The sequence below is a fragment of the Balaenoptera physalus genome (genome assembly GCF_965194825.1).
Source record: "Balaenoptera physalus genome assembly, chromosome: 1".
NCBI lineage: Eukaryota > Metazoa > Chordata > Mammalia > Artiodactyla > Balaenopteridae > Balaenoptera > Balaenoptera physalus.
The window spans coordinates 114044658-114057688 of record NC_138882.1 but is presented as its reverse complement, the minus strand read 5'-3'; the positions used below and the strand labels follow the sequence as shown (position 1 = coordinate 114057688).

General features: G+C 32.6%; 1 protein-coding gene across 1 annotated transcript in view; it reads left to right on the top strand.

The window, feature by feature from the left end:
* FNBP1L (formin binding protein 1 like) overlaps positions 1–13031 on the top strand; it is a 126090-nt gene that overhangs the window by 107284 nt on the left and 5775 nt on the right. The window contains 3 exon segments of the mRNA XM_082477579.1: positions 8116–8225; positions 9664–9796; positions 11008–11102. Of these exon segments, the coding sequence (XP_082333705.1) occupies positions 8116–8225; positions 9664–9796; positions 11008–11102 (338 nt within the window).

Genomic DNA, 13031 nt, shown 5'->3' with positions numbered 1-13031 from the left:
TTGACATAGGAATGTAGATAAAATTTAACTCATTATAATATACCTGTAAATATCTTTAAAAGCACAATTATAATTAACTCAAGCTTTATTCATGCTTTTCATAATGTTGTCCCATTGAGAAGTTGAGAGGTGAGACTTTTTTTAAAGTCAGATAAGAGTAGCTAGGAGAGCTTAGAAAAACAAGGAATACTGAAATTTTTTTAAAAAAAGAGGTGCAACAGGGATGAAATAGAAACAGTTTTGAGAGGAAAGCCACAACGTAATGAAATTATTTTGCCTATTTATGATAATCAGTTACAATTTTAATATTTTATTTTAATAGACATTGACTATTTAGATAACTTTAACTGTAGCTGCTGCCTTTATCTCTGACAAGTATTATAGGTTAAGTATAACTAACTAGGTGGTGCTAATATTCTAGAAATCAGAAGAGAATTTTTTTGTCTAGGTCATATTGCTCTCTCTAACCTTATAATTTGTATACTCTATACTTTCAGTCTCTCAGCTTGTAAAAAAGTGATGAAGTGGTACATTTTTAAAAGTAAATTTGACTTTTTAAAATGACAGTTTTGGCAAAGCTATGTTAACTTTCTTATAATATTTTTATAGAAAACTTTATTTGAGATATATTTTGTAAAAAGTATGTTGCCAAAAATAGAATTTTCATTTAGGAAAAAAAGCTATGCACATTTGGCTTATTGATTCCTTTCTTTATTTCCATATTAGCCACAGTCCCCACCCTTAACCCCTACTAGTTTATTCACATCCAGTACTCCTAATGGGTCCCAGTTTCTCACATTCTCCATTGAGCCCGTGCATTATTGTATGAATGAAATAAAAACAGGGAAGCCCAGAATTCCTTCTTTCAGAAGTCTCAAAAGAGGGGTAAGTTTAATAATGGGTTAAAATGCATGATGGCCTATTGTGTGTGTAGTGTGGCTTTTAATACTCTCCACCCTCATTATAAGGCTCTCTCCTATATATATGTAGTTTAAAACATGACAGAATTAAGTATAGCTGCCCTCAAGTTAAAAACAACTCCTCTTTATAACATTTGAAATGCACACCCATAAAAGAATGGTATTATAAAGAGGGTGCTGGGTACAATCATATTAGCTATTTTTTTTGTTGTTGTTGTTTATGTGAAGTCATATGTCCGCCATTGTCTTGTAATGTATTTACATTTTTAAGACTTTCAGTAATTTGTCACTGGAGTTACTCATGTAATAATTTGTCACTAATGATGACCTCTGCGAATTTATAAAGTATTATTTTGTTGGCCAAAAGAATCAAGTTCTATTTTAATTTTAATTGCCCTACTTTCAGAAGCATAAAACACAATTTCCAATAGTTAAATAAAAAATCAAAGATAGGCATGTTAAATATCAAGATTGTAGATCAATTAAGATAATATATTAGAAAATACTTTGTAAGTTGTAAAGCCTATAAAAATACTAGATATTATTGAATAATGGTTATATGGAATTTGTATTGAGTAATTGTTACAGGAAGTATTTTTTACCAAATATTTCCTTTTCTTTTTCAATAGGCTAGCCTTTGGCATTTACTTAAAACTAAAGATACTCTGCAAATAAAAAGTTTTAGAATAGTAAAAAGCAAATATTAAACTGTTTCTTAGCAACAACTGTTATACTACTGATAAATTAGCGTTACTTCATTATGTTAGGCTAATTTCTTTTATGATCTGATTTTAAGGCCGTGTTTGTAATATTCATAGCTCATAATTTAGATACATTTATGAGATTTGTATGAGCATTTGTTTGGACGTATAAAAAACATAGGTGTGATAACCCACCGACGAGAACTCAGAGTCTATTAGTGTCAGAAGAACTCTGATCATTAACAGCAATACACTCACTCTTGGACTCACTCTTCCTTGCAATCCCTCTCTCTTCCTTCCCTTTTCCTGCTTCTCCTCCCTTCCTCTCGCCCTTTGTTCCTTCTCTCCCTTTCATTTCTTTCTTCTTTTTCCTTCTCTGTCTAGCCTGTGTGTTTCTCACTGTTTGTAGCCCTATCTTCAAATTGCTTTAGTTGGGTTTCTCTTCTGGCCACATGTGGACAAGATATGTTAATTTAGGGCAAGATTACATTATTATTTACATTTACATTGAAACAGTATGACAAACAATTGTTATCAGTAATGCAACAGAAATATCCTAGTGTATTATGTTCTTTTGGGGACTTCCTTTTTTCCTATAATGACATGAACTTCTTTGTGTCTACCTTTCCTAATTCTGTATGTGAATGATATTATAGGTTAATTTCATGACATTTTGAAAAGTCCCTGTGAATGAGTCTGTATTATACCTACAAGCACCATAGGTGCCTGTTATCACTTTTCAAAGCTCTTATCACTTGTTTAAAAGACTTTAAGAAATCATACTTGGGATTTCTATTGCCTGAACTATGAGAGTAGAATTAATTCCCATCTTTCTTCTCTTTGATGACTTAGACTTCATTAAATATTATGCTTTTGCATAAATCATGAGAAATTACAAATAGTAATTTCTAGTAGCCATATTTTTGTAATCACGTATGTGTCCTACATATCGAGTCTACCAGGCCCAGTTACAGTACCCTACACAGTATAGTCATAGGGATATGAAGTAAATACAATTCTTTGAAAAAAGTTTAGGCAGTTAGAACTGTGAGCCCTGGAGAGAGAAGCTTAAATATGTGCCATCTTCATTGTTATTGTATAAATCTATAGGTAGAATTATATAACCATAGAACTTAAAAGTATCTGCGGGGTCATTATTTATCGTATTTCCACATATTGCTTTAATTTAAAATATTAGTACATTTGGCGGGGGGGTGGGGGGCTAGTTCCAGAAGGCCAAAATGGTCCCACTTTTATTATTAGTTATCATGCCAAAGAAAAAAGCAGTATGCACGATGGAAAATATGACAGACAAACCAACTAGAGATTGGAGAATAGAGCAGGAAGTAAAGTTTATTACCTTGGCATTGAGAAGTTTCTTTCTATTTTGATTGGTATTTGGTAGTTTACTAGATACTATTTCAAAATTATGTTTTCTTCCACTTAAGAATTTTCTCAATATAGAAAAAGAAGATAAGCTTTAAGAAGCCAGTTTATGTGTTTTTACATGGATTTCCATGTAAGTCCATTAAACTTAAAAAGTCTTAAGGTTTCGTAAACCTGATGAGTTGTACCATTCAAAGCAGAAACTCTTGTCTTGAGTTATATTTGTTACATCATTTTTCCTAAGTACCTGCTTTTGGCTTTTCTAAAAATTTATAATTTCTTTTTCTTTCATTCTTAAGAAAACCTGTTGTATATAGTTTGCAGTATCTTTAAGGATATGAGAAATGTTATATTGGACCAGTGTTTTTGAATTTGATGGTGGTACTGGTAGACTTTCTCTGAGGGACGAGGGTTTATAATTTCTTTCTGTGACATCAAGATCTAACCTTAAATAGATACTTGGTGCACACCCAAACTTAACTACTTAATAAAAGAGTGAATAATTTTTACTCTATAACTACTTCATTGGAGCTTACTGGGTACTCCTTTTTTTTTTTTAGAAGTATATTTAGCAGTATCAAGTCCATGTTTTCTGTTTAAATTATTCATGATCTTATAGACTTCTAGAGTCATTTTTGTAAGCTTTTATTTATCCAGAATACAGTTCTCAGGATTTTCCTATCTTTAAATTAAATACACATAATAATTTGAATTGCCTGACTGATTTCCTTTTTAGGTCCCTTATGTATTTATTAAGATATAGTGGGTATGTGAAATTTTCTAGTTATAGGGATATGAAAATTGCATATGAGAATATAGTATTTCTCTATTGAACGTGAATTGCTTAAAAAAAAGACAAAATTTATTTCTAATATTTTACAAAGAACTGGAGTTTTTAATATCCCCAAATCTAAGGTTAATGAACTGTGAATTTATTTTCTAGTTGATAGTAAAACTAGGTTAGCTAAAAACTGAAGCATTTGATATTTCAGTTATAATTATATTATTGTTTTCTCTAAAACTATTAATATAGAAACTGAAAAAATAATTTGTATCACTTAGAAATTTAGCTGGTGGAGATTATCATAAAAGATAAATTCAAATGCTTTACCTATTTTGTTTCTTATCATCTATATGATTTTGTTTTAATAATATGTATAGAAGACCATAAATATCTTTTTAAAATTTAAACCTTCTAATCTTCTTACCAGGAATTTTGTCATAGCAAAATAAGTTGTGGTTTTTGTCCCCTGAAACTACTGACAGTCTAAAGAATGTTAAGCTTAATTTGGAAAGATAATGGATAGCGTATGTCATCTTTTCTTATCATCGTAACCATTAATATATATGGCCAGTTCATCAGAGATAAAGGGTAGATATTTTTGTCAGCTATTTGTTAAAGTCTATATTTTTTATGTGAAATTCTACCTGACGTCCTCCATATTCTCTAAAACATCATGACTTAGAATATAGGGACAAGTAAAAATTTTAGAGGCCGCTAAACAAATGAAATGGATATGAAGATGAACTTTGCAAAGCTCTACTGAGTATTATGGGTCACAACGTGTGTGTGAGTGTGTTTGTGCGCACGCATGTGCATGTATACACGTGTGTTTAGTGTGGATGGCAGACAAATGCAGTGCCAGTTGCAGAATCCTGGTAACTCATAGAACGTGGGTGATATATAAATACGCATATATATATTCACAATATGAGAGGACTCTGTGCTATGTCATTTCACATTTTCAGAAAGAATAAATTTTAACCAGTTTTCTAAAAATTGAAGTTATGTATTTTTAGTGTTGCTTTTCGAGCACATGGATTTCAGAATGAAAACTGAAAAATGGAAGCTATATCTTCAAAGCAAAATTCAACCCATATGTTTGTGTCCATTAGCAAATATGTATGGGAAACTTGAATCTGGGTGACTCATTATTATTTTGATAATAGTGTGTTTTTTAATGTGTCTGTACATTAAAAATAGCACCTTAAAACTAAAGTGGAAATGTTACCCTTACTGACCCATGGTATATTTAAATTCAAAACAGTATTCTGAAGTATAATAATTCAGATAGTGGTGTTTTGTTTAATGCATTGGGAAAAGTATTCCATTCTTTAATACTACATATAATATTTCTTTAAAATGGCTAATATTAAATCTTTTATATTCACCTTTTCAAATATTAGTATTTTGAGAGTGAAGAGCTATGTAAGTGAAATCCACTTATGTAAAAATTGTTTTTTAAAGAAGAAAATACATGTTTACTGATAGAATGATTACTATTTACTTTTGAGTTTCAGTTGCACTTGGAAAATATCTGCCCATTATCATCAGTGTATATATTTTTTTGCAAGTAATTTACTTTCCCAAAAGTGTGGTTAAAATTGTTTTTCTGGCATAATTGTTTGGATTGTGAAATGTACATGATTTATTTTAATATTGTAAAAAAAAGTATAAGTTATTGCATCTTCTGTATTATGGTTTCATGTGAATAATATACCATTTCTTTCTGTTTTCCATTGAACTATTCAGTGGTCGGTGAAGATGGTAAGCCTTATGTGCTGATCTATATACTGTGCCAACATTAAATAATCACAAAACATTGTTTTGTTTAATTCAAAACAAAGTGGTAACGTACATCCCCACATGTTACCTTGTATGTCTTTTCTTTTTATAATTTAATCCATAGTCCAACACATGCCAGTACCTCTGATGTCATAAAATTTAATAATAATGTGGTTAACTGTAACTCATTAAGTTCTTAAATGTTATTGGGTGGAGTCTTTGTCAAGTTACAGAGAATGAAATTATAGTTAAACATCATTTTAAAAGTTACATGGTAGAACAAAAGTTTATGTTTTTACAAAAGAAAAATTAAACAAAAATGATTTTTCTTAACACTCTTTAAAAAGATCATATAACTTTGTTTTGTAGTTTATCACAAGAATCATTAGATTTTCCAAAATGCAAGAAAGAAAGATTTCTTGCTAGTTTCATTAGAGAGTCAGTGCTTTCTTCTTGTCTACTAATGAATGGGAATAAAAGCACAAATAACTTAAATATCGTGTGTGTGTGCACATGCGTGCTTGCGCATGTGTGTGATGTTCCTTTATACATATGTTTTAAACAAATTAATGGAACTGCATTGTGAAGACCTAATGTAAAAATTATTGGGTGCTTATGTAGTTTCTCATTTTTTGGAAAACAAATGAGTCTTTTTCAGACTATTGCAGTTTGGCCTTTTATGAATTCCCATGTAGTAGAAGAGGTTTTTAAATGTCTCAGAGTCTTCTTTTCAGCCATAGGAAATAGAGTGAGTTTAGTTCTCATATTCTATAAAGGAATATGTTATAATGTCAAAATGGGATATTAAAAATGCAAATGCCTAGCTATCTGCTGTTAATAAATTTGAGAACAAGTTCGATTAAGGGTAAGTGGAAATCTGGAGGATTTACTTGTAGGTAACTGAGTTTATTACAATACTATCAAAAAAACTATTGAAATGTGTTTATTCATTTCATTAAATTTAAAAATATAAATTAGAAAGTTTTACTTTTGGCACAATATAATAGTTTTCAAACTATTATATACCTGTACCCCAAATTAGATTAAATCTGACAACTTACATTGATAATTGACCACTAAATTTAAAGGCACCTTGTAGGAAATTTTGCCATTTGTTTATTTAGGTCAGATTTGGGTGATTGACAGATTTTTATTTCTGGTGACTGGTAGATTAAAAAACAAAAGCCACTTAGAAAAGATGTCCTCCTTTTTTTTTTTTAGACAGGCTTGTTGAATGTCCATAATGTTCAGGCCATTTGCAAAAAATTTTCTTATGAATTAAATGTTACATTTGATCATGGCTTATCTGAAAAGTAAGTTTTATCTTTTTTAAAAGCAAGGGAAGCACTCTTATAGATGGTGAAATAAAGCTATTTAGATGTGTTATAGGAGTCAGTGGTTCAAGGAACAAGGATGCATTTGTTGTTGGAGCTCACTTCAGCAACACTTAAAAAATTGAATTGCATATTCTTAAAATCCTCATTTTAAAGAGAAAAATGAAGAATAATAGTTGTCAACAATTTTTGAGTATGTAAAATCTTACATAAATATGGGCTCATGTTAAATGGGATCAATAGTTGCTAACATTGGTCTGGTTGTGTAATCTCTAATAAGATAACTGCGGTAACAATGACATGATTAACATTTAAGAGGAGAAAGACATCATTTGAATCAGAAGTTGCATCTAAATACTAGAACTGTTTCTTAAATGATATAGTTTCTTGAATATCAAAACATTAAAAAATTTTCAGACATTAAGCATCCTTCCTAAATAAGGATTTTATCTTTCTTTGGATTATATCTTTATTTCAAGAACAACTGAGGTATGCTATTTGGTTGTACAAAGGATAATTGAAAATAAATTCCTTATTGGAATGTAATTTCTACTTACGTTTCACTTGGTGGATAGTTCTACTTTTTATTTTTTAATGATCAAGTATGTTTCGGCTCTAATGAATGGTTTAATAAATATAATCATTCAAAGACTGTGTAATATTAAAATATTTTTCATTAGTTATATTGCCTTTATGAGGTAAGTTGTTTAACTCAGTTATATAAACTTTTCATATTTTCAATCTGAACATTTGTAATATCCCGAGTATCACGGCAATAGATTTGATTTGGGAATGTGGTGCAGTATGTTATATAAAAAATACTTTGTATAGGTGAGAAATGTTACGTGTTTCCATTTCGTTGTTGTTGCTGTAAGAAGGTTCATCTGTATTTATTTTAACTCTGCCGAGACCTGAATATAATGTTATACTGGTAATTACCAATTATCTGTATCTGCTGATATTTTTACCTATTCTATTTCATGATTTTTTTAAAAGTGACTGGCATCTGAGCTCTTTCTTCAATATGATTGTTTTAATTAACATACACATACATATCTATGTAGATTTCTTTTTCTTAAAAGGAGGTGTTCGGGGCTAATTTGAAATTAAACTTAAAATTGATATATATTCTTACTTTATAGTGAGTATATTTTAGAAATAAAATTTCATGAAAATATCTTTTATAATGATTTAGATTCTCTTTTCAGGGCCCAGCACTAGAAGATTTCAGTCATCTGCCACCAGAACAGAGACGTAAGAAACTACAGCAGCGCATCGATGAACTTAACAGAGAACTTCAAAAAGAATCAGACCAAAAGTATTTTCCCATTAAGTTCTGTCTGCCATCATTATTCCTTTCAGAGTCTACTTTGAATTATATGTTTAAATGTGATGTATAAAAGGCTTAAAAATTATACATCCTAATTGAAATATCTTTTGAGGGAAAAATACAGTCCTAAACTGTGGAAAATTGTGCTCTGTCATATTTTTAAAATGAAATGTTAGAGAGTTTCTTAGGTTGCAGATTACTTATTGAATGCTAATAGTATATATTTATGCCTTCCATAAATTTTCAAAATAGTTTGATGATTATCAAGGGTAGTTTCACCAACACTAACTACCTCTTATATTTTGATAAATTTTTATTTTGCCTTAGTATATAAATTGAGCTGAATAGAAATCTGAGGCTATAATTATTTTGTTTGCAGCAAGAATGTTGGAAAACAGTGTTTGATTACTTACAGCTTCAGATTCATTCGTAGCTTTAATTTTTTTTCAATTTTATAAAAAGTTTCTTTTAGTTCAGTTTTGTTTTAATGAATATAGAGATTTATATATGATGAATAAAGGGTTATTACAGTGGATTGGTAACTTACTATCTGCTATTACATTGAAGATAAAATTGGAGCTTAAACTCTGACATGAGTGATTGAAGAGATTCATATTTGAGAATGATCTGAAGATAGGTGATATTAAAATAGTCAATTTTGTCTCAATAAAACTGGAAAAAACAAAGCATTAAGAGATCACCCTTAAAAAGGAGAACTGTAGGATGAGATGAGAAGAAACCTCTGTCATTTTATGTAACACATTTAAAGGATAAACAGAAGAGAAGGAACCAGTGAGGGAAATAATGAGACAGAGGTGACGGGAAGGGAAAAGAAAATGTAACCTCCAGGAAATCAAGAAAAAAAAGAGTATTAAGGAGTGTTAGTAATGTCAGATGTTAGAGCCAAGGAGAGCTAATTGAGGCATAATCTGTAGTGATGTGATTAGAGAAGTGAAGAGGATGAATGACTTGAATTTAGAGGGAGAGGGGCAAGTTAAAGATGGTATAGATGAGTGGGAGGATGATGATGCTGTGAACTAAGATAAGGAACACTGGTGGAATAATGTGTCTGGATGAGAATATGATGAGTTTGATTTGGGACATGATGATTTTAACAATATTGAGGAATATTCTTTCAGTCCTTAATTAAACATATACAGTCTCATTTAGGAAGCAAGAAATGAGAAATGAAATCATTTTTTTTTTAATTCTAAATGTTTTAAAAGACTGCCTCCATAAATTTCTAACTGTATTACATGATCAGCTTCGTGCAGATTATCTTTAATCAGGTAATGTTTGATTAAAGTTAAAGAGATATGACTTTTAAGATTAGGCTGCACGTGAGTCCCCAGAATCAAATGAAACTCTTTTATCTGGGAACATGTGAAGTAAATGTTTAATTTTATGTCTTCCTGCTCATTTTCAGAGAAGCACTCAACAAAATGAAAGATGTATATGAGAAAAATCCACAAATGGGGGACCCAGGGAGTTTGCAGCCTAAATTAGCAGAGACCATGAATAACATTGACCGCCTGCGAATGGAAATCCACAAGAATGAGGTAGATTTGTTATTTAGCGGTTGTCTAAGATAAGTTCATTTTTATAAACTTCATTATGATAGATTGGATTTTGCTAGAATTATCTTCAAATATTTTAGGGTTTATGATCTAAAAGTAAGATGTCATTATGATCTAAAAGTAAGGTACCATAATCTAAAAGTAAGGTATCATAATCTTTCTTTTTTTTTTTCTGTTTCTTTTTCTTTTTCTTTTGGCTGAGTTGGGTCTTCATTGCTGCGGGAGGGCTTTCTCTAGTTGCGGTGCGTGGGGGCTACTCTTTGTTGCCGTGCGCGGGCTTCTTATTGCGTTGGCTTCTCTTTTTGCCGAGCACGGGCTGTAGGCGCAGACTTTAGTAGTTGCAGCATGTGGGCTCAGTAGTTGCAGCATGTGGGCCCTAGAGCATGTAGGCTTCAGTAGTTGCAGCCCGTTGGCTCGGTAGTTGCGACGTGCAGGTTCTAGGGCACATGGCCTTCAGTAGTTGTGGCGCACAGGCTCAATAGTTGTGGCTCATGGGCTCTAGAGTGCAGACTCAGTAGTTGTGGTGCACGGGCTTAGTTGCTCTGTGGCATGTGGGCTCTTCCTGGACCAGGGATCGAACCTGTTTCCCTGCATTGGTAGGCAGCTTCTTAACCACTGCACCACCAGGGAAGTTCAGGTATCATAACCTTTAGAATTAATCCTTCGTTGAAGTTTTTTTCCTTATTTAAAACTTCATGTAAAACTAAACGTACTATTTTTTTAATCAGCTATCAAGTTGATCATTGACGAAATAAAGGTTTCCCTTATCTAAGAATTACATAATTACAAAGACCCAAAGCACATTTTAAATGTAGAATATTTTATGAGCTTTAAAATATATACATTGGGCTTCCTTGGTGGCGCAGTGGTTAAGAATCCGTCTGCCAATGCAGGGGACACAGGTTCGAACCCTGGTCCGGGAAGATCCCACATGCCTCAGAGCAGCTAAGCCCATGTGCCACAAGTACTGAAGCCCATGCGCCTAGAGCCTGTGCTCCACAACAAGAGAAGCCACCGCAATGAGAAGCCCGCACACCGCAACGAAGAGTAGCCCCCACTCGCTGCAACTAGAGAAAGCCCACGTGCAGCAACAAAGACCCAACACAGCCAAAAATAGAAAATAAAACAAAAGTAAATAAATTAAAAATATATATATATATATTTATTGAGCTCAGTTTTGTTTTTTCCCTAAGGCTTGGCTGTCTGAAGTTGAAGGCAAAACAGGTGGAAGAGGAGACAGAAGACATAGCAGTGACATAAATCACCTTGTAACACAGGGACGAGAAAGGTTATTTTTTGCATTTTATTTGTATTTCCTCCTTTTCCCCCAAACTTTTCTCACTGTTTTGTCCTAAACTTCATACACTTCTCTTTTTTCCTAATTTAACAAGTTTGGCTTTTAATAACTCAATCTTTGAACCTAAATAATTTTCTGTTTCTTTATAATAGCTACAGGTGAAGTATGAAATTTCATATTGCTGCTCAGTTCTAGTTTGTAATGCATCTACAAACAGAGAGGTAGGAACTTGGAAAATTCTGGGAGCTGTAGTCTAGAGGCATAGGCTCCCCAGGCCTGGGAAGATTGCCTTTAGGTTTAGATGGAGTTGGGTAGCTTATGCCAAAGAAAAATTTAACTGTCAAATTACACAAAGTTTTGTGAAGGAAAAATACTCATATTGTTAAATTGGATCAGAGCTTCCAAAAGGCATTTTACTAAATTTCCATGTTTTCATACCATTTGTGACGTTTTCTCCCTTTGGGTAATGTTTTTTTTTCCCCCTCATAATAAAATCCAACAAATTTGGATTCACCTTAGAGAAGAATTTGAGAGATCTAGTATCAAATATTGGTTTACTACCTAATTACATTGTAATTTGAGCAAATTCATTTTTAAAAAAATTTTATTGGATTATAGTTGATTTACAGTGTGTTTCAGGTGTACAGCAAAGTGATTCAGTTATACATATTCATATATTCATTCTTTCTCAGATTCTTTTCTCATATAGGTTATCACAGAATATTGAGTAGAGTCTCCTGTGCTACATAGTGGGTCTTTGTTGGTTATCTGTCTTATATGTAGTAGTGTGTGTATGTTAATCCCAAGATCCTGATTTATCCCTCCCCTCCACATTTAGCAGTTCATTTTTAATGCTCCCTGAGTCTCAGTTTCCTAAAATATAAAATAAAGATTAAAATACCTGTCATACAGGGTTATTAGTAATGAATGAAATAATGTAGGGGTCTCCAACTCCAGGGGTAGCGCACAGCAGGAGGTGAGCGGCGGGTGGGCGGGTGAGTGATGCTTCATCTGCCGCTTCCCATCCTCTCATTACCGCCTGAACCATCCCATTCCCCCACCCCCGCCCTGGTCCCTGGATAAATTGTCTTCCACGAAACCGGTCCCTGGTGCCAAAAAGGTTGGGGACCGCTGAAATACGTGCATAAAGCACCTACTAGTAAAATACCTGTGCTAGTATGTGCTTGACAAATGTTAATTTCTCCTTCTCTTCCTCTCCATTATCACTTTTTGAAAGAGTATATATCCTTAATATATCAAGAGGTAGTCACAAATACACTGGTTTTTGTTATTAGGTAAAACCTAGATTAAAATAATCTAGTCCCTCTGGTTTGTGTTATTGGATTCCAAATTAAGTCTTCATTTGTGGCTTCCAGGCATACTGAAAGTACTGCTAAATCTCATCATGCAAATTATTAAAATCTTATTCAGTCATTTGATTCTTTAGCAAAATCAACATTTTTTCTCCTTTTGAAGTAAAAATTTACAGAAAAAATGCCTTTGGATTACCTGCTTTCTGGGATTTTCTTAGTTACTAACTTTCCTCTTAACATGATTAATTGGAAATTAATTTTACTAGGAGTCTTTTGGTTTTCAGTGACAGGATGAATACTCTATCCATACTGGCTTAAACTGAAAAGGGATTTTATTGGCTGACTTCAGGGAGAGCTTGATCTAGGAACTCAGATGATATCTTCAGTACTCCGTTTCTCTCCACCTTCCAGTTTTGCCTTACACTGTGTTGGCTTCATTTAAAGGCTCTATATGGTGATCTTCCAAAGCTCTTAAGCTCATATTTCTCCAGGTTCACGTCCACTGGAAAAGGAAGGGAGCTTCTCTGAACAGTCCCAAGCAAAGGTCTTTGTGTTATCTCTCATATCTTACTGGGTTACATGCCTACTAGTGAACTATTAACTCTGG